This window comes from Protobothrops mucrosquamatus, unplaced genomic scaffold, assembly GCF_001527695.2.
Source record: "Protobothrops mucrosquamatus isolate PMUCROS unplaced genomic scaffold, P.Mucros_1.0 scaffold1100, whole genome shotgun sequence".
Lineage (NCBI taxonomy): Eukaryota > Metazoa > Chordata > Lepidosauria > Squamata > Viperidae > Protobothrops > Protobothrops mucrosquamatus.
This window is the reverse complement of record NW_015387322.1, coordinates 60,196-87,908: the sequence shown is the minus strand read 5'-3', so window position 1 is coordinate 87,908 and position 27,713 is coordinate 60,196. Positions and strand designations below refer to the sequence as shown.

Below are 27,713 nucleotides of genomic sequence, written 5' to 3'. Positions count from 1 at the left end.
TACTCCTCCCCAAAACAAACAAAAAGGGGAAAAAACCCCAAATCCCTTTACCTTTCAATGTTATGGCCATTTTTAGCTACTCTTATGAGTAATCTACTTTCTAAAATATAAAAGAATCAAAGAGAAAATTAGGAAGGGCTGAGACTGAAACTGTTCAGAGAATCAGATTGAAAAGTCGGAACCCGCCTCCGCGCTTTGAGACAAGGCATTGTAACACACGGTTTACTGTTTCACGAGATTCAGATTTAGTTTTAATTTCCAACAAGGTAACATTTTAATATATCAAGTTTTATTTTTTGCAGTAATAAATACACTTTAATGAGAAAAATATTATAGAGGTAATATAAAGAAAATATTATCTATACTGTTTATATTATACAATATAAATTAAATGTATGAACATTTTACAACATCCTTGGTATTGCACGGAAAAAAACAAACTTTGGTTGTCAGATCTCATCTTTTCTACAATTTTCCTGAGGAATGGATGTGCAAGATTCAGTTCAAACATAATACTAGTCCAGGGATAGGCAACCTTGACTCTTTTATGACTCATGGACTTCAACTCCCAGAATTCCTCAGCCAGCCATGCTGAGGGGAAAGGGAGAGGGTTCCATGCTGAGCCACGCTGGCTCAGGAATTCTGGGAGTTGAAGTCCACGAGTCATAAAAGAGCCAAGGTTGCCTACCCCTGTACTGGTCCAACAAATTTAGCTTGCAAACCCAGTTTGTATGAATCACACACTCAAACGTTTCCCAAACTGGATGCTTAGGAAATGGGGTTTCCCCAATATTATATGCATTTTGCAGAAAACTGTTATTTAACAAACTGGTTCATCTTCTACAAAACAAAGGCTGCTAGGCAGGAGAGACCTGAGAAAACAGAGGTAGTGTTCACACTCATCACTGATTTTTCCCTTCGCAAAGCTTGGTTGTTAGATTGGGCATTTGATGTCTGAAGCTGATCTAAATATAAACTAATTGCAGACAGGATTGCATCTCTCTTAATTTCCATGGCATTAATGAGATGGGAGCATGAAACGTACATGGATTATTTTTGGTTACTATAGGTCTTCGTTACAATAGTCACTGGACTTAAGACTTTTCACTTTTTTTGAACTTTGAATATTCTGGACTTCATATGAAATTTGGAATGAAACAGTTTATGTTCTATCGTAGATACTTCTTCGTGGATGAGATAGGGCTGCACTCTTAGGAGGAAGGAAAACAGATCTAGCATAAACCGGTAGGTATGGGGAAAATCTGATTCAATGTATCGACTGCGAGGATTGCGCGGCCTAACAAAGAAAGAAATAATGTTGTAAGAAAAGTAGCACAAGTGTATTCTAAAATTACAATGTTCAGAACAAAGAGACCAAATCACAAATATTAATCATCTTGTGGGCTTAAAATGAAGAAAGATCCATAGTCAATTTCCTTGGAGGAAAAGCAAGATATAAATACAAATAAACAACATACAAGGTAAATCCATGAAGATAGAGCTATTTATTTGATTCTTGGTTTTAATGTCTATGTACTAATTCTGGAATCTCAGGAATTATGTCCAAAATATTTGCTGATAAAAGACAAACAGGGAAGAGGGCCTGTCCAAGTTTGTTAGCTTCCTGGATGCATCTGGTTAGCCATAATGCTAGACCAGATGGCCCTCAATGAAACCATTACAGATCTTCAGATGTTCTTTACTGCTAAGCACTTAGATACTTAGTATGCAATGGTATCAGACAGATGATATTCTATCTGTAGAACAAATCATAATTTCAGATTCATGGTCCTTCCCCTAAAATATAGATTTTCCTAAGTAGAACAGGATACATTTAGCAAATGAGGTAAAATGAGGTGAAGGAAAGTCTCACTGAATAATCTATAATATTGGATGTAGTCTATAATTTTTTGCATTATTTGCCTTCAAAAGAAATCTGTAAAGTCATACAGTCCCCATCTACACATAGGTTGTTACACTCTGAGGCAGAAATTTAGATAAGGATCCAGAAACATAAATGTTAAAAACGATAACTTCAATTCAGTCATAGTCACATAATCTGGGGAAAAGATGGAGTGGTACTGGAAAGTATCAGCTCTCATTGTCTCTAATGGCAAAATTAAAGGAAACAAAACTATACAATCCTCTTTAAAAACTGAGTTTAATGACTAATTGGATTGATGGAGTTGTCTTAGTCTTATTGATTACCAACAGCCACCATACTATATTCATTTAGATGTATCATAGGCATAGCATTTTTGTAAGACTCAACAGCTAGTACAGTAATTGTTTTTCCAATATATTGAGATAGCTAAAAGTCACAGCAGGCAAGATGATGCCATCAGAACATTAAGATTTTCAATGATAGTGACAATATAATTTTTTCCAGAGTTTATTAAATGTGCTTAAATCTATTTGACTGTTTATATGCCGTTTTTGTTTGATTTTCCATTGAAAACTGGTAGAAAACCTCTGTTTATCATTTGCCACAATTTTTGCCAGCCACACTTAACATCTATAGTGTTTAAAAAGTAGATTTTGTGGCCACATGGAGCCCTGGGACTTCCAAATTTATATTGATAGACAAGGTTTACAAGACAGTTCAAAGTCATCTATTGTAGCCATTGTTAAATTCATAATATAATTGGTCTGATGCATGTGGAAAACGTCTCTAAGACTTTCTATAGCCTTACTGGAGCTTACTTTAAAAAAAAATTAAATTTAAATATAAGTTTATATTTATATAAGATTATAATAACTAATACAAATATAAAATATAAAAGAAAAGCAGAATAAAACAATGTAAAACCAAAAATATATCATTTACATCTAAAATTAATTACAATGCTCATAGTTAATAGGATTCCTCTCAGATCATGTGATTAATAATATTCCTTGGTCATTTTAAATTTTTTATTTTATTTTGTTAACAACTTGTAGGAGAAGGAGTGGAAGAATCTGGGGACCAAGTCAAAAGAGGAATCAGCCTAGTCTCTCTATGTGGCCACAAATGGACTAAGTTCAACCCCTCTTGCATCCCACTGACCCTTATCTAGTGCCAAAATAGTGTTAACCATCAGTTGAATAAATTCCTGTGCATAAGCATGTTGTCAGTTTAACTGGAATTTCACGCCTGACACAACTTTTGGCAATCTCTCGATTGGATCACCAACTGCCACATTAGGACTCCAGTTTGGTGCTCTAATATAGACAATTTAATTCAACCATTTTAAAATGGAACATTCAGCATGCATTTTCAACAAGAGCATTAAAAACTTACCTCTTGCGCTTTTTAACTGTACACAACCAATAGTCTCTGTTCAGAGGGGTAAAGATATCTCCTTTTTGTTGCAAAATTGCTTCAAGGCTATGCCCATGAAAACAGTCCTTTTTTGTGCTTTCTTCCATCCAGTTGAACTGGAAAAGGGAAGGCTTTTGTTTCTCAGTTAGTTCCAGGCAGCCAGTCAGGGTACGAAACTGTCTCTGAAGATCCATTACCACCTCTGTACAGAACAAAATACTACAATAATAAAGTACAACCATTCACGATTGTTTTAGGTATATCCAGATATTTCACTTACCAGCAGCAAGTGAGGGAGGATCAAAATTTCTAATTTTGTCTGGTTTGTTTATTGGTTTCAATTTAGGTACTACCTGATTCTAAACTAAGCATGGGCAGCTAGCAGAATTATAAACAATAAAAACAAAATACAATACAAAGCAAATGGGATCCAATACGAAGACCATCCCTCCCCCCTCCCCCCATCAAAATCTCTTCAAGGGGAGCTATCATCTCAATTCCTAGATCAGACTGAAAGAACAATGCAGTAGTTCAAGCCGGCACCAAAGCATGTCTGAAATGGGAAGCTCTAACAACTGGAGTTGTCAACAAACTAGAATGGTTAAGCAATATAAGAAAAAAAAATGCAAAACAGGAAGTTCCAGGAGTGCTGTTTAATATTAATTTGTTGTTTAATTTGTGATCTTTTGTTGTTATAACTTTCTGGTCCCAGAAGAAATAAAGATGGCCAACCCCCCTCCATGACACTTAAGACAATAGAAATTCACAGTAAGGAAATTATATGTGCCCCTCTACCCTCACCCCCATCCATACTCACACACGCTTCAAAAGGAGCACTTGCAATCTCAGGATTTAAGGAAGCATTAGAAAAAAGACTTCCAAGAAACAAAAATTACTGGCTCGCTTCTCTCAGAAGAAAACATATAGCCAAGACAGCCGTATCAAGGCTAAAAAGGTTAGTAAAGAGGAGCATAATAAAACTCAAGCCCTGCTCTGGCATAGCTACTTTGAGGGAAGCTTAAACCACGCTTGATCTATCTAGAAATGGAAATGCAAAATCTTAGTGGCCAGGGACCTCCCATGAATGGCCAAGAAAATATGTGGCACAATCCTTTCTGGAAGAATCCAAGTGTTCTATGCAATCACTGCCGACACTAGATTACTCCTGAGGAGAAAAAGAATGCAGGCAAAGTTAAAAGAGGGCCCTCCTGCGCATGGACAAATTGCACTGAGGATAACCTACTAGACCTCAGTAAGGAAGTAGCCACTGAGAAATTTCTGTTGGAAGCCTAGTTTCTGGCCAAGGAGATGGTCAGGTGATTTCAACTACAGGGGGAACAGGCTAAACAGGGAAAGTGGTAAGTCACCTGTGTAAGATGAGCAGTCATATAAATCATATAAACAAACAAATAGGCAAATGAATAAAATTAGTTCTTTAATTGTAGAGCAAATTATTTTGGCTTCTCATTCTCTGAACAAAAAGGAATATGGTGTATATTTTAGGAAAAGGAAGTAACAGTAACTATACTCACGTTTCTTCTTGAGGACAACATACTTTTCAGTGGCTGTATACAATAGTGGCTTCTCACATAGCCATAAACGCCTAAAAAATGAAATAATGGTTGTGGGTGCATGCAGGAGACATCTACAGTGTATTCAGAAAGTATTCAGATCGCCTTCACTTTTGTAAATTTTGTTATGCTGCAGCTTAATTCTACAGTTTTTGAAATTATTTTTTTCTCATTAATCTACATTCAGTACTCATAATGACAAAGTGAAAACAGAATGTTTGAACTGCCTGTAAATTTATTAAAAAACAAAAACAAAACTGAAATATCACATTGGCCTAAGTATTCACACCCTTCACTCAGTATTTTGTTGAAGCACCTTTGGCAGAAATTATAGCCTCGAGTCTTTTGGGGTACGACACGACAAGCTTTGCACACCTGGATTGGGGGATTTTCTCCTATTCTTTCATGCAAATCCCTTTCAAGCTCAGTTAGGTTGGATGGGGACTGTCGATGGACAGCCATTTCCAGGTCCCTCCAGAGATGTCCAATAGGGTTCTGGCTGGGCCACTCTAGAACATTCACAGAGTTGTCCCTAAGCCACTCCTGTGTTCTCTTGGCTGTGTGCTTAGGATCGTTGTCATGTTGGGAAGTGAACCTTCAGCCCAGTCTGAGGTCCTGAGTGCTGTGGAACAGGTTTTTGTTGAGGATATCCCTGAACTTTGTTCCATTCAGCTTTCCCTCAACCCTGACCAGTCTCCCAGTCCCTGCTGCTGAAAAACAACCCCACAGCATGCCGCCGCCGCCACCATGCTTCACTGTTGGGATGATATTGGGCAGGTGATGAGCAGTGCCAGGTTTCCTGCAGACATAATGTTTAGAATTGAGACCAAACAGTTCAATCTTGGTTTCATAAGACAGAGAACCTTGTTCCTCACAGTCTGAGAGTCCTTCAGGTGCATTTTTGCAAACTCCAAGAGGGTTTTCATGTGTTTTGCACTAAGGAGAGGCTTCCATCTAGCCACTCTGCTATAAAGCCCAGATTGATGGAGAGCTGCAGTGATACCGGTAGTCCTTCTGGAACTCTTTTGCAACTCTACACAGGATCTCTGGAGCTCAGTCAGAGGGACCATTGGGTTCTTGGTTACCTCTCTTACTAAGGCCCTTCTTTCCCGATTGCTCAGTTTGACCAGGCAGCCAATTTTGCAAGAGTCCTGATTGTGCCAAACTTCTTCCATTTGAGAATTATGGAGGCCACTGTGCTCTTAGGAACCTTCAGTGCAGCAGAAATTTTAATGTAGCCTTCCCCAGATCTGTGCCTTGCAATAATCCTATCTCTGAGCTCTGCAGGCACTTCCTTTGACCTTATGGCTTTTGCTCTGCTACACTATGCATTGTTAGCTGTGAGGTGTGTACCTTTCCAAATCATGTCTAATCAACTTAATTTACCACAGGTCGATTCCAATCAAGGTGCAGAAACATGTCAGCAATGATCAAGAGAAATAGTAGGCACTGGAGCTAAATTTCAAGTGTTGTTGCAAAGGGTCTGAAAACTTATGCCAACGTGATAGTTCAGTTTTTTCTTTTTAACAAATTTACAGACATTTCTAAAAATTGTTTTCACTTTGTCATTATGGAGTACTGAGTGTAGATTAACGAGAAAAAAAATGAATTTTAACAACAATAAAATGAGGCTGCAGAACAACAAAACTGACAAAAGTGAAGTGAGTCTGAATACTTTCTGAATGTACTGTAAATACCCCCCAAATGGCCATGTTACAATCAAACCCATATACAGGTCTTCCCCTTCCTTTAGATTCTGAGAGTTGGGAGACACACAGCTTACATTATGTCGTGTTCCCACGTACACAGTTTTAAATGACTTCTAACTTTACCATTATCTCTTGAGTATCATTATTCATTCCCCAAATGGAAAAAGTACCAACTTGACCAGTACTGGCCTTAGTGTTAACAGGAAATACTGCATGCAGGCTGGATAAGCTTGGAATTTAGATTTCACTTTTCCAAATCACTGGAAAACCTTTTGGAAAGTTTAATTGACTAAAGTCATGATAAGATGGTAGAGGTGGGTATCTATGGTCTAGAACAGGGATAGGCAACCTTGGCTCTTTTATGACTCGTGGACTTCAACTCCCAGAATTCCTGAGGCAGCCATGCTGAGGGGAAAGGGAGAGGTTTCCAAGCTGAGCCATGCTGGCTCAGGAATTCTGGGAGTTGAAGTCCACAAGTCATAAAAGAGCCAAGGTTGCCTACCCCTGGTCTGGAAGGTGATTATGGCAAGTGGAAGACTATCACATAGAGTATGGGTGGACTCAATGATAAATACGAGGAATTAACAGAAGAAATAAAAAACTCACTTTGATATGTTGTATGTATATGAAACTAAGGGAAATCGTAAGAATGTTAATCTGAATGATCTTGATATTATAGACTAGAGTTGATAAAAACAGACATGAAAGCAAAAGTAAAGATTTAATTATGAATGAAATAGCTAAACCTGTGGCTTAATTATTAACCCCATATGAACAGGGAGTAGCAGTATAATTTCACAACAGAACAAATAGAAAATAAATAGATGAAAAGATGTGGAAGCTCTCTGGAACAGACAGAAACAAATTATAGTACAGAATACCATAGAAGAGTATGGAGCTGTGGTAATGGATGATATGAAAAAGAATACCAGGCAGAATGACCAAATGCAAGTGTCTTTGTGGATGTGGAGTAGAGTGGAGTGGAGTGGAATAGACTAGACTAGACTAGACTAGACTAGAATTCAGTGGTGAGAGGAATTTGTGAAGTTTTTAGAACTATCCATAATGCTATAATATTATGACCTGCAGTGTTAATCTGGGCTTCATCCAGTTCCTGCTAATAGATATTCTGATTAAACAAACCTCACAGAAAGAAGTGCACTTCACTGTTTGTTTAAGCAGACTCTTTACTTTAAATCAGATAACCTCTGACACAGTAGTGCAATATTGCCTATAGTTCTAAAGAATTTACACTACAGTATATTAGCTAATGATTGCTGCAAAAATGATAAAAGAAGCATACCATATACTGTGAGAAAAAGAAAGCTGCAATGAACATAATCAAACAGAGCAAGAATTAGTTGAACAAGCTAACGCTTGTAAAGGAGTCAGGGCAACGGAAAACAACTTCCATTTGTATTATTATACAATTATAATAAAACATAGTTCTTCAAGTAAATGAAAATGGCCAACAAGGAACCTCAGCAGAAGGTGTTGGATTAAAAATAAAAATCATGAAATAATTTCAGATAAAACTGACATGAAGGAATGTCTGAATGATAGTGATTTGTTAAAGAACGGTACCAAAATGTAATGCGCATCCAAGAAATACACTGATGAAAAAGAAATCGTAAATATAGTGGGAAAGTTGAAAAATCAGAAGAGTATATACACTGTAGAATTTATACCGAAGAAATGTGAAAATACAGGCATGCTAGTGAAGTGGCTGGTTGATATGTGAGTATAAAGTCTGTGTCTGAAAATTGAAATATATATCTGATATATATCTGATAGGGGACTTAAACTTGGAGAATAGCAGTAATGGCAAAACTAACAGCATACACATATCCACAATAGAAGTCCTAACAAATCAAATAAGAATCCGTATTTATAATTTATCATGCAGCAAGGCAAATACAAACACTTACAGTATGGTTTCTAAGGGGGTCTAAATGTCTATATTCATTGAAAATTGGTCTGAATACGAAGAAAGGGGAAGTAAGAGCGAAGGGAAAAAATCAGAGCCACCAGATAAATGTAGCGTAGCTTGGAGTAGTATTTTAGAATATTTATTAAAGATAGAAAATAGAGACATTGTAGAATGAGCAAGTGATAGTAGATAGTGTGTGGTCTATTGCAAAGAATAAATATTTGTTTAAAAGATGAAATGGCTGTATTTAAGGGAAGGCTTCTGTTCACTTTGTTACCAGGAAGTGAGAGTTGGGTGTGTCAGGGAAACAAGAACTTGAATGTCGTGGAAAGAGTATTTAAAAAGTCTGACATGAAAAATAAGAAAAGATAAGACAAAGGAATGAAGAAGGTGGACCAAATATTAAGGTGAATGATGTATATACTAAGCTGGTTTGGTCATACAAAGAGAATGAATGAGAATTAAGTTCCAAAAGAAACACATGAAGGATGAATAGGTTGAGAGGAAGAGGAAAACTGATAAAACCATTATTGACTGAAGTTGATGAGATCCTGAAAAGAGGGAAGATTAAAGGACAAAAAGAATGATGAAGCATTGTATACATGTGCGGGAAGCAAGACTGGTTCATATGGATATAAAGACAATGGAGAGATGCAATGAACGGGTGTTGGTATAAATTATATTAAACTGTATTTCTTTTTCTTATAATGCCCTATTTTCTTTGGCTCACTATTTTTTGCTTCTTTGCTTTGTTTTGCATAGCCTAAAAGGGAATATCAAAACAAATAAGAGTAGTTTTTAAGAGATATACCTGATTCTTTCTTCATTAAATTTCTTCTGCTCCACATCCAAAATATTCTTTACAACCATGTACCATTTTCTAATATCAAAAATTGGACAACCTGTAAAACAAGAGAACTTGTAACTCTTCTCTTAAAAGCATTCAATAGAAAGCAAGCTCAGAAACAGAGACAAGCCTTATTACACAGGGAAACCATGCTAACTCCCTCCACGCTGTAATTAAAAGTACTACACTGATTTTCTGATCCTAAGATTAAGGGCATATATTAGTTAATATAAACATGTCTACTTCCTAATGCAGATTTTTTAAGATAATGATTTAATCCCAAACAACCTACACGGAAGCCTATAAAATGATTTCACCAGCTTTGTCACTCTGTGACAACAATCTTTATTAAACCATAATAACCCTAGGATACATAGAGCTCCACTGGCCAAAACATGTAGGTCATCAAAACAGTTTAATACTAATTGCAGTTATGGACAGCGGGAATATTTCAGGGAAACTGCATCAAAATAGTGAGAGATCGTGAGAAAGAAAAGCATAAACTTGCAGCCAATCTGTGAATGCCGTGACTAAAGAACTGGTTGACTCACCTACTCAAAACTTATATACTATAGGTAGCATACATATACTACTCTAAAATCCAGGCAACCCTTTGAACATCCTTAAAAGTCATCTGCCAACATAGTCCAAATTATGCAGAGTTCTTTTGTTTTTTCTTTCCTAATTTCAAATATTTTTCAGATGAGTCTTCATAATTATGCCCCAGACACTTTAGGAGGAATGGTTGAAATTATAAAACTTAATCTATATTGTTGTTGTTTTTTAAAAAAAGCTTGGTACCTTCGTCATTTTTTTTGTTTCTTTCCTCCACATAATTTGCCAGCAGCCTGAAAATACAAAATATTAATCAGATTCGCTATTTATTGGAATCATGATCCTGTGTCTAAACTTATCAAATGTATTTAATATTTGAATTACTACCACTGGGCCATTTACAATTTTAACAGCCCAGAAATCTACTGTAGTCTGTCAGCCTTATATTTACACTGTGTACAAATTAGCACCTGTTGCATGAAAGGGATTCATCACTAAATTCCCACATGTAGAAATTTAAGCTGCCAGCGCAATTCAAATATTAAACTTCACATCATCAAAACATTTTTTATCGGTCTGAACATAAGATAATTAATACTTTAATTCATATTAGGTCCAATAAATTCTGATACTATTAGAGCTTCAATGAACACAATGTTGTAGGAAAATGGCAAAAGGAAATCCAAGTGCAATTATTTATTTATTTATTTATTACATTTACATATTGTCTTTTGTACAGGAGCTCAAGACTGTACATAGTGCTGGCTCCTTTTTTCCCAACAACAACAATCCGATGAAGTAGGCTGGGCTGAGAGAAACTGACTGGCCCAAAGCTATCCACTGAGGAGCCATGGTTGAAAATTAATATTAACCAAGGAATAAGCTATCTTTTATCTAAACCGATTTCAATTTTAGAATAGAATAGATTTTTATAATTAAGAACATTTGACTATTATTTTTGCAATTGAGAGCTGCAAAGTTAAGTATTCTTTTTATAAAGCAAAGGACACTTACCACTCATATTCATCATCCAGCAAGAATAGAATTTTCAGCACTACTATAATAATAGCTACGGCAAGTATATCATATTTCACTTTCCAAGTTGATTTATTACAAGGATGAAGCGTCAGAAAGTCTGTTTCACCAACACCAATTTTTTTAATCACTCTACAAGCCCATTTGTTCATATCATCTGAATGAAAAAAAAATGATTGAGAGCAGCCTCAAATGTATCATTCTGAAATAGTCACCACATCAATCAATGAGTTACATATTCTCTATTTGAAATAATTATATGGTTGCAAGTAAACATGTTTAGGAACTAGTATTTCAGATAACATGGAAAATTATATTATAACATCTCCCAGCACAAAATAGCCCAAGTCAATAAAAACAAAACTCTAACTACTTACTTTGGGCATTACATAACCAAAGTAAAATTCCATAAATTTCCATTGATTTTGTTAGAAAATATAAGTAATCAGAAACTTAATGCACTAAGTAAAATTAAACTATAATTCATGATCATGTCTTCACATTCTGCAAAAATAAAGTTTAAATAGCATATGTGTTGATGTTTCATAGGTTGATAGTATGATAGCATTAATTGTTCTTAATAGAGGGTTTTTTAATTATTACACTAAATTAAGAGCATAATGTAAGAACATTTCTGCTTTTTCAAGTTAACAAGGATGTCACAAATCCTTCACTAGATTCAGTGATGGTCTGAATCTAGTCTATGATAGATAGATAGATGATAGATAGATGATAGATAGATAGATAGATAGATAGATAGATAGATAGATAGATAGATAGACAGACAGACAGACAGACAGACAATCTTTATTTTTGATTCATAAAGGACCAATTGCTTGTTCATTTGTACCCATTATCTTCTTTTAATATAGGATCCTGTTTCAAAAAATTAGATTTTGAACAAGAACATTTAAACAACTAGAAGATACTAAAGTAGACTACTAAATATTCCCTTACCAGGCAAGTTGACTTCCATCATGTATTTCATGCAAAGAATATTTGGATGAAGGAAGCTGCACTCTGTTATATCTGGAAAACAAGGCAGGTCCATGAATTCTGCAAGGGCATGCATTTTTTTATGAACATCATCATACTTAGGCCAAGACTGAAAAATAAAATATGTAAATAAGTATTAGAAAATAGTATGGATTATGAGCCCGTGTGTGAATGAACAAACTCATTTTCTACATGATCACTTTCCTCATCTTGCTCTATACTGAAGCCTATGTTTTCTTAGTTACTCTACAGAGTCCCAAATATTATGCAGAGTTCATCCAGAATCAATTTTAATCAATTATGCTCTTTTGGAAAATATTAGCTAAATCATTAAATATGGAATGGAAGAGAAGACATTTCACTAAAGAGGCTTCCATGTGCTGAAGATTCCCCATTCCTGTTTTACAAGTTATGAGACTGAACAAAACCACTATATTACTAAATTGGACAAAAAGGGGGGGAAATGCATGAATGGCGGAAAACATTGTTATCTATGGTATAACAGTTTTTCTTCCCTTGTTTTAGTTTTTTTTAAAGGGCTGATGATACAACATTCATTCAAAACATTTCAAGCTTTACCGCTCATTAAATATGCTCAAGATCCCAGAGATCAGGAACATATAATGTGTATAATTTAAAGAAAAAAATTTGGAGCAGAACACAAATATTTAGAAGCTGTATTACTATAGTTATGAATCTTCAGATCAACAAGTTTTTTTTTAAGTATTTTTTCTACCTGGAGGTTTTTCTTGTAAAACCAGAAATATTTGTATTACAGGACTGTTGTGCATTGGGTTTATGCTGGCCTTCAGACACTTCAGGACAGTAGTCTAAAAGCAGGATTTAATAGTGGGAGTTACGAGCTGGAAGCAACATCCTTTCCTAGTACCTATGACATCTCTATGCATAATCTCTCCAAAATTTTAAAAACTGAAAAATAACATTTTAATCAACATAAAATGAACTGAACGTATGGGAAAAGTTTCATTCTGAAACACGTAAATTGAAATAGCAATTTTTTTTCAACCCTAAACAATAATGAAGTATATAAAGATTCATCGGCATGTTGAAACAAATTGTCTAAGGAAGATGAATTTTTTTTTAAATAGAGAAAATAATATGGTCATTTTTATGACTATAAAATTTTCTAGGCTCAGGCAAAACTGAAAGCAGTCTATTGCTTTAAGTGGCAATTCCTAGAATAAAAACAAAACCAACTAAGTGGTAATACCTGGAGTAAAAGTGACACCACTTTGCTATAGGAAACCAAAATTGCCACCCAATTTATTTGTGTATATTGCAGGGAAGGGTATAATCTCATTTCACCTAAAATAAAAGTATAATCTCATTCCACCATTCCATTGGTGGAATGAGACGCTGCACATGAAAAATGGTTATTCACAGGACCAATCTGATCTCATAGAAATTCAATGGGAGAGTCTATAGCAAACCCAAAAGATCCCCGTACACACACACACACACACTTACCACTTATATTCAGAAATACAATTTAAAATATACTTTAAAGAAATAACTCTAGAACAAAATTTCAGAAAAATCTACAATCTGTCACTAAAATAATTATACAGTACAATAATTAACTAAAGGTTTTAATGAAACATTTAATATAATTTTAGGTGCTGAATAATTCTATCAGAATAAAGCCATTCATTTAAAGAAAGCCAACTAACTAAAAGCCATCATGAATACCTTAATTACAAAAAATATTTGAACATATACCAAGTCCTATTTTTTTTAAAAAAAAAACAAAAACTGGCATATGCAGGAAATGGCGAGGACCACCATGCTCACCCCACCCAAGGCTACCTGAATTCTTTTTCTGTCACATCCATAATACTGACATTTTCACTGTATTATCAAAAATTAGTGACATTTATAAAGTGAATACAAACTCCACAGAGACAGGAGGCTTAATCTGAGCAAATCTGAGCTTTCTGTCAACAATATAATTTTCTGCAGCTAGTTAGCTGCAAGTCTTTCCCTTCAAAAACAACACAAGCAGTTTGGCCATCCAGCAGGGTAATGAAATACAGTAAGACTGTTCAGGCAAAGAAAGCATTTATACAAATTTGGATGCGCCCAATATCTGTACACTAAGATGAAGATCAAAACAGAAGAACTTTAAAAACCAACAGTAACATTTAGAGCAACGTATAACAAATTGATTAGCCTATCACAAGCATGGAAGTGTGGTTAGTAGTAAATGTGTTGGACTAGAAGCTGGAAGAGCCAAGTTCTAATTCAGACATGTCAAACTCGCGACGTCATGTGACATCACGCAACGTATCGGTTTTGCCATTGCTGGCAATGGGGTGGGCGCGGCTTCCACGTGACACATCTGGGCCGCAGGCCGGCAGTTTGACAACCCTGTTCTAGTACATCTTCAAACAAGAAAAATCACCTGATGACTCTAAACCAGTGGTGACAAACCTATGGCACGGGTGCCAGAGGCGGCACTCAGAGCCCTCTCTGTGGGCACGCGCGCCGTCGCCCCAGTCCTAGGCCTTCAGCTGGGTTTTATAAAATCTTTTCGCTTTAGGCCTCCGCCGCCGTGTGCAAAAAAAAAAGGTTCAATCAGTCAATTTCAACTTTTCGCGGGAAAAAAAAGATCTTGCAAAGTTGGAATTGATTGATTGAACTTTTTAGTCCCACCCAGTCTGCCGTTACCACTGCAGCCACGCCCACCCAATGAGCCACGCCCACCCAATGGGCCACACCCACCAGGCACTCGGTCTCTAAAAGGTTCACCATCCCTGCTCTAAACCAATTGCAGGCCCACCTTCCTCATAGGGTTGTGGGGAGAAAAAAATACTGCACTTAGGTGTGAATGCGTATTTTAAAAAATACCAAAATACTACTGAATCATATAAAACCAGACACATCACTAGAAGCCAATCATAAGATTACATCTGATTTATTTTGGCCATGTCATGCAGGCAAATTCATTGGAGAATAAATGGTGCTAGGTAATAATTAGTGGAACAAGAAGAAGGGGCAAACAAAGAACACGCTGGCTTGATAACATCAAAACTGATACAAAGATGAACATGCAACAACTGAAAGAACCTGTACTTGACAGGGTAGCATGGAAAGTGCTTGCCTATAAAGTCGCCAAGAGTCCAACACGACTGCATGGTTAAAATAACAACAAACTAATTAACAAACAAAAGGTGAACAGTAATTGTACCAGTTCAGTAGAGGAAAAGAGATTATGTGTCATTGTTTTTGACTTTAGCAATCACATAGATTTTCTCCACAACAATCTAGGCTTAATCCTTTCTTTCAGATCTCCCAACAGTGCACTCATTGCCACCTTGCTCCTGGTCTTCTCTTTCCTTTCCCAGCATTAAAGCCTTTTCCAGAGAGCTAGGACTTTGCGTAATGTGTCCCAAGTTGGATAATTTGTCATTTGTGCTGCAAAACTCTGCACTGTTTTGTTTGATGATCCACTGCTTTGTTTTCTTACCGGCCACACTGTCAGGAGTCTTTTCCAATACTCAAATTTAAAGGTGTCAATATTCTTCCTATCCGACTTCTTCAAAGTCTAACTTTCATTTCCAATAGAGTGTCACAGGGAAAATCACGGTTGCATGATTTTCATCTTTGTAAATATGAACACATCACAACATTTGAGTATCTTTTCTAAGACCTTCATGGTTGCTCTACCAAACGCTAATCTGCAGTATATTTCGTGACTCCTTGTTCCTTTACTATTGATGATTGGTCCTAAAAGCCAGAAACTACCCAAGAATCTTCCATATCTTCACTGACAATTCTAAGGCTGGCTGTTCTATCTGTACTCATTAGTTCTTTATATTTTAATCCCATTTTTTCCCCCACTGTGCTCTTTGACTTTTAGTACTAGGGCTTCCAGAGCCTTTGTATTTTCAGCTATTGGTGTAATGTCATCAGCATAGTGCAAGTTATTGATGTTTCCTCTGCCAAAGAGTTACACAGACATAATAAATACTTTTTAATTAAGTCTAGGTGTGAGAGTCTTGAAAACTCTTATTTTGTCTGTACTGCTCAAATAGTTCTGGTTGCACAGCGAGTCCACAGACTGATTTTCTTTTGTAAGACTTAACACTTAAGATACTATGAGAAATGCTGCATTGTTGGGTGCTCTTAAGATCATCCCACACAGTATGGATGTTTCCACCTTATAGGATCTGATCATTTAGAGCTCTACTATGTCTTTCTATGTGTATATTACACCTGCTAAATAACATTTGTTCTAAGTATATCAAGAAGCAACATTTCCAGGCTTCTCTTCAAAAGTAAACTAATCTTCGTTGCTAGCAGTAAAACAATTCCAATTTTCAGACTTTTCAAGTAACGCTTGGCTATGTGTATCAACTTCATGGAACTGATAATCTGGGAGGGGGTTTCTATAGATCTCCATTTCCAGCTCCTCTATAGTGAGCAGAATATTGAGGATTGTGTGTTTTAGCTTACGTGGTAATAACTTCTCTTTTTTTAGATATATTATAGTACTATGGGAAAATGCCAGGGTCCTGGCTCAAAAAAAAGTATTCTATTTCCTTGTGCCTTCAACCAAGGTTTATTTATTTTTTCTTACAGAAACACCACTTTAGAAGTGTTATTTGTCCCCTATGAATGTTTGTTTGTTTTTATTCTTTTGTGTCTTTGAATCAGTGTTGACTCGTGGCAACTGCCTGCACTAATCCTTATAGTTCCCTTGGCAAGGTTTTAGAAGTAGATTGCTATTGCCTCCTTCCTAGGACTGAGAGAAAGGGACTGCCCAAGATCATTCAGCTGACTTTGTGCTCAAGGCAGGACTAGAATTCCCAGTTTCTAGACTGGTGCCTTAATCACTACACCAAACTGGCCCTTGGATATGTTTATTATTATTATTATTATAGTACTGGAAAACTCCATATACGTAAGGCTGTGATGCAATGGCTTTAAGTGCAGTCAGCTGACAATTATGCAAAAGTGCACTGATAATATCATCAATGATTACACCAGATATAACACTTACACCTAAAACAACACATGACTTTGTGACTCAATACTTTGCAAACTCGCTGTAAAATATAGATCAGATTAAAATTCCCTTCCTGATTATTCCTTTGTTATGCATTTCATTTTAGTCTTATTTTTCTGTGCCTCATGAACCTGGTGAAATAGAATGCAGCTTGTACTGAATGAACTATATAACATCTAAAGTCGGAAGTGCTCAAATGATACACTGCTGTTTTATAATTAGATATATTGGTCATCTTTTCATTACAACTCTTCATTTAGTGTCAATGTCTTCTATGGCTGCAATCTTATTTGTTTAGTTGGCAGTAAAAATGTATTAATATTCCTATCTTTTATATGGCAATATGCCATTTTTCCTCATTACATTCAATCCCAGAATGGTTAACCAAATAATATTTTAATTTCTCTCTAATACGGTTATTTCTGAAGGTTTTCTTTGAACTGACATATTGATGAAGGTTTTTTAATTATTTCTCCTTGGGATAAGCTGAAGTGGATCCTTACATTTCAATGCCCTATTCATGTGTCATTTTTTCATGTTAAAACATGGCTTTGCATCTTTGCATGGGGAGCCCAAAGGAACATGCAGCCATGGAGGCTGGTTGGTGCACTGAGACCTTTTAAATTTTTTTATTAATGGTTTAATGATTGCCTCCTTCTAGAAATTAATTTTAATTCCAACATTTAATTTTATATACCCTTTTAAATATGTTTAAATACATTAAATACATTTTTATTAATTCGTTATAAGTGAAAGTCATCACCAGATTCCTATAAGGGAACTTGAAAAATATTATTTTGCTGTTAGCCCAGCGCTATGTTCATAAACTATAAAAGTGCAGAAGCAACATTATAGGAAAAAATAGAAACTGCCCTGAGGAGCTACCGCATTTTGGCATCATCGCCTTAGGACAATTGGCCAGCAATTCTATTGCGTCCAGAGAAAAATGGGAAAATGAAAACCAGCCTACCAAAAGAGAGTTCTATTATTCTCATCATTTGTTTCAATATATTAGAAAAACTTCCACCTTCAACCAAAAATAACCACCGTTATTCATTTTCACTGAATGAGATGGATATCTATTTACAGGGCTGAAGTTCTCCATTCTAAAATAACAGCCTCGTTATTGCAGCCATTTTAATCTTACTCCTACAGCAAACGCTCTTCTGCAGAATCTCATCTCCAAGAATATATGTGTTGCTTCTCCACAATTCTGTAAGCAAGCTGCACAGCTACGTGAAGAGGGATGAAGGCCCAGAATCAATCAGAAACTGAGGCAAAGGAAATCTTGGGGAGGGGGGGGGGAGGAGAAATAGCAAAAGCAAATAAGCAGACAACGATAAGTTATGTTTTATTCTGATATTATAAGCATGAAAGAAAGCAAACATGCCACTTCACAAAAGATTTTTGTTTTGTTCTATCTATGCCTGTTTTCACATGGCAGTCAAAAGCATAGGCCTTATTAAAGCTACCGGTGCAAAGAAATGCTTTAATTTTACCTGATGCTTTAGGACAGCATTTTTTTATGTGTTCCTTTTCAAAAGATATAATCATATCAGTAAAGATATTTACTTTGAATATTTAAGCTCTTCTAAAAACTTTTTAAAGTGATATCCAATAACAGGACAGCAATAGCACTTAGACTTATATACCGCTTCACAGTGTTTTACAACCCGCTCTAAGCAGATGTCAAAATCCAAGGGGAGAAAAAGCACTAAATATGGGAAGAGGGAAAAGAGCACTGTTGCTCACAATGTAGCCAAATTCTGCCAAGTCTGGCTACTATGAGAATGAGGCCGTAAACATTGTCCACCACAACTGAATTCCTCCAATATCACTAACATTAATTTTAATCTCAACTCTAATTCACCCTCCTTTTATCCTTTATTGTTAATCTGATGAATTATGGAGGACTGTCTGTGTATTTTATGTATACAGGCTAGTATAAGATTGTTAATAAACCTTATACTAGCTTCCGACCTCCTTTTCTTCCCTGACAAGTGTTTGGAATAGGAGAACAGAATTGTCTCACATCATTTTTATATTTTTTAACATTTACCATCGAGGTATAGGTAGATTAAAGTGGCCTTTCAGTAACCTACTATATACCCCAAGCCATAGAAGGCTTTATAGATCTGAACCAATATTTTGGAGTTGTACCTAAAACCAAGAGACAGTGACGTTCTTTTAGGAATTCCTTAAAGCTATGATATCCTCTTTTTCCATTTATCGGCATAGTTATTATATGTTGAAAAATGTAACTTAAATACAGGTAATCCTCAACTTACGATGACAATTTAGGCCAAAATTTCTGTTGTTAACTAAACATTAAGTGATCCCCCCCCATTTTACGACTTTTCTTGCCAGTTGTCAAGTGAATCGCTGCAGTTGTTAAGTTAATAACACAGTTGTGAAGTGAACCTGCCTTCCCCTATTGACTTTGCTTGTAAGAAGGTTGCAAAAGTGGACCACATGACCCCTGGGGCACCGTGACCGCCATAAATATGAGTCCATTGCCGAGCTTCCGAATTTTGATCATGTGACCATGGGGATACTGCAATGGCTGTAAGTGTGAAAAATGGTCAAAAGTCTCTTTTTTCACTGCTGTTGTAACTCCAAACAGTCACTAAATGAACTTTTGTAAGTCGAGGACTATCTCTAGTTTAAAAGCAATCCCCAGCTCAACACAGTGCTATCAGGAAGGGATGTGTTGAACACAACACGTGAATGCAGCTTTCCAACAAATGAAGAGTTTGCACCTTACCATTCTTAGGTTGTATTCCTCTCACCCCAAAAACAAGCAAAAAAAAAAAGGGGTGGGGGTGGGGAAAACTGTGCAGAAACAGAAATGAGCTTTATGACACCACCTTCAGTACTTAGAAAACTAATACAGCCAGTCAGAGATACTTTTGGTATGTATACATTTTTTCATGTATTACAATTTAATCTGGTCAAACAGGTTTGGCAGTTATTTGCAAGGCTTCACAAATGTTAGCAATGACAGTGGAAGAAGAGAAATGAGCAGATGTAATTATTGCAAAAGTACCCTATCATGCTACCTACAATGTACTTTGAGAAAAAAAGAACCCAAAAGTGCTACATCATTCAGTGTAAGAATAGCATTTCGTAATCTTACATTATATTAAAACTAATTACATCTTTGTTTTGATTTAACTGATAAAAAGGCTGAACAAAAAACATTAATATTGCCTTACCATATGTCAATATGATTAGTGATACTTTCAAAATGCCTTACAATGAATACTGACAATCTTGAAACAACTTTGATTGACTTATTTATTTATTTATTATATGTCATCTCTCTATAGTTTGCTTTTATTTTCCTTCTTCCTAAAAGCCAATGCTGCTTACAAGGACTACCAAAACAAATCACAATAATATGCTATGGCCATTGGCAGGGAAGTTAATTCCTCCCTTGGTGGGACTGTGAATATATTTTTTTAAAAAAAGACTACCTGCCTGAAATGTTGCATCCATTTTGATTCATCTGCTGGCAGAACAAAACACGCTGACAGAACAAATCTTTTTTCCCTATATAACCTAAAATCCAAAGATGAATCCTCCCATTCTTTTTTCTATTTGATGAAAACAAATATGTACACAAACACAGACAAAACCATGTGAATAAACTGATGACTGTTTTTTTTAAAAAAAATCGTATCAATATTGGCTTAATATTGAAAACTACTGTAGTTTTTTTCACCTTTCAATTTGATTATTTTAAAACCCCTAAATACAGAGCAGGTATGAATTGTTTAAGAAATACAGAGCAGTAAAGAAAGGGGAGAGCCTTACCTTCTAAGACTTATGAGGCACGTGCTCATGTGATGTAACAACTTAGGGCGTGCCTTGGATTATTGAAGAACAACTGAGGGTAGAAAAGAACAATTATGTGGGCGAAACACCTACTGCTTAACTTGGAGAACTGCTTAATATCCTGAGTTGCTCCAAGGAATAAGCAATATGCAGTATGAAGAATTACAGAAGTAGCTCAGTGACAATAGAAAAATTCCAAAATTTTCTCAAGTGTCACAAATTACCAGGCCTGGTCATACCAGTGAAATGCAACTCTCTTGAGAGGAAGGGAGAAGAAGAAAAACAAGAGAGAGAAGGTGACAGTGGGAGGAACAAACATAATTCATATAGATCAAGGCTTATCAAGGGAAGTGACATTTGGAAAAAAAATGTTGAACTTAAAAGCAATTCAGTTATGTTGGGCAAGTTAATTTTGATGGCTAAGTCTCTCCCCACTTTTAACCCATTCTTATTTTAAGCTGGAACAGATGTTACATTCTAATCAGTATGGTTCACCAATCATGGAAGATATCAAAGGACTATCAGGGTCCAATTCACACTATGAAAATATAACCGCTCTATTTTAGTCACATTCTGTCTCTCACATGCTAAACCAGGGGTGTCAAACTCAATTTCATTGAGGGCCGCATCAGCATTGCGGTTGCCCTCGGGTGTGTGTGTGTGTGTGTGTGGTGTGTGGCCAGGGTGGATGCGGCCTACTGGGTGGGCGTGGATAGAGTGGGTGTGGTCTACTGGGTGGGCATGACCAGCTCTACATCGTTTGCGTCAAGGGTGCCTGTGGGGGCCTGGGCAGGAATGGGACAGATCTGAGTCTCTGGCAGAAGGGAGTGGGACCAGGGCAAGCGCCAAGGCATGGTCCATTTCTTCATTCCTCACAAAGGGTGACACCTCCCCAGAATGCACCCAGGGGGTGGGGCCAACACAGCAGGGGCTGGTTCCTCGCTGTTTCTAGACGGCCTTGTGGAGCTAAGACTGAATGCATTTCAGCATAGATGGCCACCACAAAATTGTACATTGGCTCCCGGCCAACCTGGGCCAGGGCCAAGGCAGCGGGGGCCGTTCCCTCACTGTTTCCAGGATGGCTTCGTGGGCCACATGAAACCACTTCGCGGACCGCATCCGGCCCCCGGGCCTTGTGTTTGACATGTCTGTGCTAAACTACTTGGCTGCATTCAATTCTGCCATCCAAATCACAGATCCACTGAAGCAATCCGCACCATTAGGAAAGAAATGATGTACAGAGGCATCAGTTCTGCCATGCAACAAATTGGAAATCACCCCCACGGCTACATATGAATTCTAGTGAGAAGAGGAAACATGTAATTCCACATTGATGTTTAGAATAGCAGCCACTGTATACTGCTATTGACAAGCTTGGATTAAAGTGATTTAACTAGCAAATACATTAGGAAGCCTAGGAAGCCACAAAAGTTTAAGGCAATAATGCAGCGTCCCTCCTTCAGAGACACAAAGATAGATATTAAAGGACACACATCTCAGTCAACCCATTTTCCTTCTCTATTAAGCAATGCTTCAACAGGTAAGGACAAGCCAGAGTTTCTGTTACACAACAGCAGATTCCAATGATAAACCTGATTAAAATAAATGTCAGAAGTGAACTTCCTTCTCAGCTCTTTTTAAAGAGCCTCACCCTTGCTTACTGTCATTTTTGAAGTTGTTTCAAGGGAGAGAAAATGAAAGGCTACCTGCCCACCTTCTGATTTCCTGATTATAAATATTAGAAGATAAAGGGTCTTTCCTTTTACGCCTGGATTATATTTCTGAAATACAACAATAGAAGTTTTGAAAACACACATAAACAAAAAGGGCTTCACGTTCCAAAATATTAATTGGACCAACTAGAAAGTTATTAGACAGCATGAAAGGAGAAAAAAAACCCACAATTCTGATGATTCGACTTGCTAGCTCGTATAGGCATTACAAGAAAATAGCACTGGCCAAAATGTAGACAGCCTCAAAAAAAAAAAAAAAGTATAATCATCTCATTAAAATGAGCACAAAATAGCCTGTTAGACAGAAATATACACATTTAAAATGACAAACACCTACATCCGGAACATCCTGTTTATTATCTCTATATAGCCACCTCATATAGAGATGGTAATCATGCTCTATTGACCAACTTGCTAAATACGATTGACTTGGAGCTGGGGAAGGCGCTTGCAAAAATCTCAGGTAGATGCTGACAAATTGGACTCTAATATGGGCCTATGATCTGACCATTTTTATAGCCCACCAAAATCAAAAGACTCTAGATCAGGGGTGTCAAACTCAATTTCATTGAGGGCCGCATCAGTACTGCGGCCTACTGGGTGGGCGTGGATGGAGTGGGTATGGCCTACTGGGTGGATGTGGCAAGCTCTACATCGTTCGCGTCAAGGGTGCCTGTGGGGGCCTGGGCAGGAGTGGGATAGATCTGAGGGTCTCTGGCAGAAGGGGGTGGGATCAGGGCAAGTGCCAAGACATGGTCCACTGGAGGGGCCTCACTGTTCCTCTCAGGCCATGCGGGGGGGGGGGGGGCTTATGGAGCTAAGACTGAATGCGTTTCAGCATAGATGGCCACCATAAAATTGTACATTGGCTCCCAGCCAGGGCCAAGGCAGAGGGGGCTGTTCCCTCACTGTTTCCAGGATGGCTTCGTGGGCCACATGAAACCACTTTGCGGGCCGCATCTGGGCCCCGGGCCTTGTGTTTGACATGTCTGCTCTAGATGGATTATAACACATTAAGAATTACACATTAAAAAGTAAAAAAATCAATACACACACACACACACACCGCCAGGGGTCAATGTCAAGTTTGAGGTTCCAGTGGAATGTCAAATACTATGGGAAAAGCAGCTTAATGAATCTTTAGAGCTACAGAGTGCCAAAGCTGGAGCTTGTCCCAGAAATAGTGTATTATGTTATCCATGCTGAGTCACTTCTGGTGAGATAGGCAACCGTATAAATTTGATACACAAACAAACAAACTTTCAATGGGGCGGATCTTGACAACTCTTTCCAAGATGCTTTCATTGGATGGGGAGATTCAATTCTGGAAGGAATGAAATAGGTTGTGCAAAAGAGTCGACTTTTTTTGGGTGTGTGTGTGTATTTTCTTATACTTTTCAAACAATTCTTTTTCTCAGAATTCAGTTCTAGAAGTGAGCGTAAGGATCTGTGACACAAAATGATTCTGACAGACAGGGAAGAAGAATGGTAGGTTGAGGCAGTTATAGAATTCTTATAAAAATAAATAAATGAGATGGTGCTTTACTGGAAGCAAAGAAATGTGGATGGAAACTAGGCATAGTCTGTACAGGCTCAGCTAATTATTTTGTTGAAGGATTGATGGGCAGAATGTTGTACATATAGTCCTTGTTAAGCAACTGCCTCGCTTAGCAACCATTTGCAGTTATGATGATGAAAATGAAACTAGCCAATCTTTGCATTTACGAACTTCAGAAGTCTGTACAAGTACTCCTCAACTTCCAACCACAACTGGGACCAGAAAATTCATCATTAAGCAGTGCAGTCATTAAATGAGGTATTATGTTCTACAACCTTTTTTGCAGCAGTCATTATACAAGACATCACATGATCATGATTCGCAACCTTTCCTGTTGGCTTCCCCATTGACTTTGCTTGTTGAAAACTGGCTGGGAAAGTTGCAAATGGTGATCGTGTAACCCTAGGATGCTGTGTCATAGTCACATGATTGTGAGGATGCTGCAACAGTCGTAAGTGTGAAGAGTAAGTCATTTTTTTCAGACAATTGCTAAATGAATGGTTGTAAGTTGAGGACTACCTGTAGAGCAAAGTTGGAGTAAGATCATGAGTACAGCAGCAATTTCATTTAATGACTGCTTTGCTTAATGACTTGAGTTGCCAGGCTCAACTGAAAAAAGGACTACCTGTAGTTTTACAAAAACCACACAATGTTTTAATAAATCAACTTCTTGTATGCACCATGGCAAGAACACTTAGCAATAGCACTTAGACTTATATGCCGCTTCACAGTGCTTTATAGCAGTCTCTAAGCAGTTTACAAATGTCATCATATTGCCCCCCAAAATCTGGCTTCTCATTTTCCCAACCTCAGAAGGATGGAAGGCTGAGTTAATCTTGAGCCAGTCAGGATTGAACTCCTGGTAGTCGGCAGAGTTAGCCTGTAGTACTGCATTCTAACCACTATGCCATCTTTGCTTTCCTGGCTTTTGTTGGTTAGTCATACAGTTTTGCAAATGGAATAGCCCCTGGGTGCTGGATCCAAGTTGGTGTAATAGCTCCAGAACAGGGAAAGATCGCTGAGATTGTCCATATTATTCTGGACATCCGCTCCTCATGAGTAGACCACAGAAACAGTTTTTACAGTTGGCTTGAGTAGAGTGACTGAGAGTTATACCAATTTCCAAATTACAAATTGCAAAGTAGCCTTTATGGATACTAGGCTTGACCATAATCACTTTTTTGGATTATTTTCTGTATTATTTGCATTTTGCAATTTAAGTTCCTTCAGCCTGGCAAGGTTCTATTGGATTCATTGGATTCATTTCCTTCGCCTTAAAAGATGATGATGCAAATTTGATTTTGATGCAGAGATTTCACAATAAATCTTCTTTTGTGGTGAAATTTCATCTCCTGCCTTGTTTTTAGTATATAAATTACAACACATACTGATTTATATATACCTGACTCAACAGCAGCAACTGCGAGAAACCAGGAATCTTAACAGACAAAATCATTTAAATACGAGCCAGCAGTGTGCTGCAGCCACCAAGAAAGCCAATGCAATCCTAGGCTTTATTAACATAGGGATAGAATCAATATCAAGTGTTAGTACCACTTTATAATGTCTTGGTAAGACCATATTTGGAATATTGCATCCAATTTTGGTCATCACAATATAAAAAAGATGTTGAGACTCTGGAAAGAGTGCAGAGAAGAGCAACAAAGATGATCAGGGGGCTGGAGGCTAAAACAAATGAAGAACAATTGCAGGAATTGGGTATGTCTAGTCTAGTGAAAAGAAGGCCTAGGGGTGACATGACAACAGTGTTCCAGTATTTGAAGGGCTGCCACAAAGATGAGGGGGTCAATCTATTTTCCAAAATACCAGAGGGCAGGACAAGAAACAAAGGATAGAAACTAATCAAGGAGAGAAAAAACCTAGAACTAAGGATAAATTTCTTGACAGTGAGAACAATTAACCAGTGGAATGGCTTCGCTTCAGAAATTGTGGGTGCTCCATCACTGGAGGTTTTTAAGAAGAGATTGGACGGCCATTTGTCTGAATGGTATAGGGCAGGGGTAGGCAACCTTGGCTCTTTTATGACTCGTGGACTTCAATTCCCAGAATTCCTGAGCCAGCATGGCTCAGCATGAAAACCTCCATTTCTCCTCAGCATGGCTGGCTCAGGAATTCTGGGAGTTGAAGTCCACGAGTCATAAAAGAGCCAATGTTGCCTATCCCTGGTATAGGGTTTCCTGCTTGAGTAGGGGGTTGGATTAGAAGATCTCCAAGGTCCTTCCAACTCTGTTATTCTGTTATGTAACCAGTATAAACTTCAGTATTAGTTGGATATATAAAAAACTAATACAAATAATGCACATAGAAGAACAATGAAAGATTATCGTTATTTAACAAAACTGCATGACCAGTAAAAAATACCTACTGAACCACATGTATTAACTGCAGGTACTCCTCGAGTTATGACCGTAACTGAACATGGCAACTACAGTCATAATTTGTGACAGTTGTAAAGCGGGTCATCAAATGACCAGATCAAATTTTATTACCTTTTTTGTGGCAGTCGTAAAATGAATGTCATGGTCATTAATCTTTGTTTGCTGTAGGCCGTTTTTTTTGCCAGAAAGCAGAAGTAAACGCCAGCCTCTGGCAAAACTATCATAAATCGTGGTCATGAGACTGTGGGGCATTGCAAATGGCTGTAAATACATCCCAGCTGCCAAGTACCCTAATAACAATAGCACTCAGACTTACATAGCGCTTCATAGTGTTTTACAGCCCTCTCTAAGTGGTTTACGGAATCATATTGCCCCTCAAAATCTGGGTCCTTATTTTACCGACCTTGGAAGGCTGAGTCAACCTTGAGCCTGGCAGTCGGCAAAGGCAGCCTGCAATGCTGCATTCTAACCATTGCGCCACCAGGGCTCTTTACCTAACCTGTTAAAAAGACAACTAACTATGCAGCACTTGTAATTCAATCTCAAACCAGCTATTTTAACCTATGAAACACATACCCCCGTGTACTCTGAAATGCTGTCTAGAAATTGAATCCGAAATGCAGTAGAGTCCTAGCAAATATTCATAATTCTACATATCAGTAATAGTCACCTGCACATGAAAGATCTTAAAGTCAGATCCATACATCTTCATCTCATCGGGGAAATCTTTAAAAGCATTCAAGTAAGGAATGTGACCATCCATTGCCAACCTGGGTTAAGGAGAGTAAAGTAAAATCAATACACGTTAGTTATAAACTTTTTAAAGATGTGCTCATTTCTGACATCTCTAAGCCATGCTAAATATTATATTAAAGTGTCTTAATTTATCAGCATTAGTCTTTCCGGCTGAATTCTTCTAGCTAAGATAACTCTACATGCCAATATAGTAGGCATGTTTCATGCAGCATGGACTGGACCATTTGGAGACAGATCAATGCAGAAATGTGAATTAGTTCACAGTATTTGTTGAATAACCCCTTTTCAAAAACAAATTAAGACACTTTTGTACTGTTTTGGGTTTGTAATTAATGACCGGTACTACATTTTTTAATTAGTTCAAACTATTTTGACAGTTAGAACAATTAACCAATGGAACAACCTGCCTCCAGAAGCGGTGAATGTTCCAACACTGGAAGTTTTTAAGAAGAGACTG

At 37.3% G+C, this 27,713-nt stretch overlaps 1 protein-coding gene across 1 annotated transcript in view; it reads right to left on the bottom strand.

Moving 5' to 3' along the window:
• Window positions 1-720: 720 nt before the first annotated feature.
• The window catches only part of TAF1B (TATA-box binding protein associated factor, RNA polymerase I subunit B), a 41,965-nt gene continuing 14,972 nt past the window's right edge, over window positions 721-27,713 (bottom strand). Inside the window, exons 8-15 of the mRNA XM_015820256.1 lie at window positions 27,171-27,270; window positions 11,906-12,053; window positions 10,928-11,105; window positions 10,160-10,206; window positions 9,323-9,413; window positions 4,834-4,904; window positions 3,281-3,503; window positions 721-1,297 (exon numbers count right to left, since the gene is read on the bottom strand). Coding sequence (XP_015675742.1) covers window positions 1,105-1,297; window positions 3,281-3,503; window positions 4,834-4,904; window positions 9,323-9,413; window positions 10,160-10,206; window positions 10,928-11,105; window positions 11,906-12,053; window positions 27,171-27,270 — 1,051 coding nt within the window. The 3' untranslated portion in view covers window positions 721-1,104. The remainder of the gene's footprint in view (window positions 1,298-3,280; window positions 3,504-4,833; window positions 4,905-9,322; window positions 9,414-10,159; window positions 10,207-10,927; window positions 11,106-11,905; window positions 12,054-27,170; window positions 27,271-27,713) is intronic.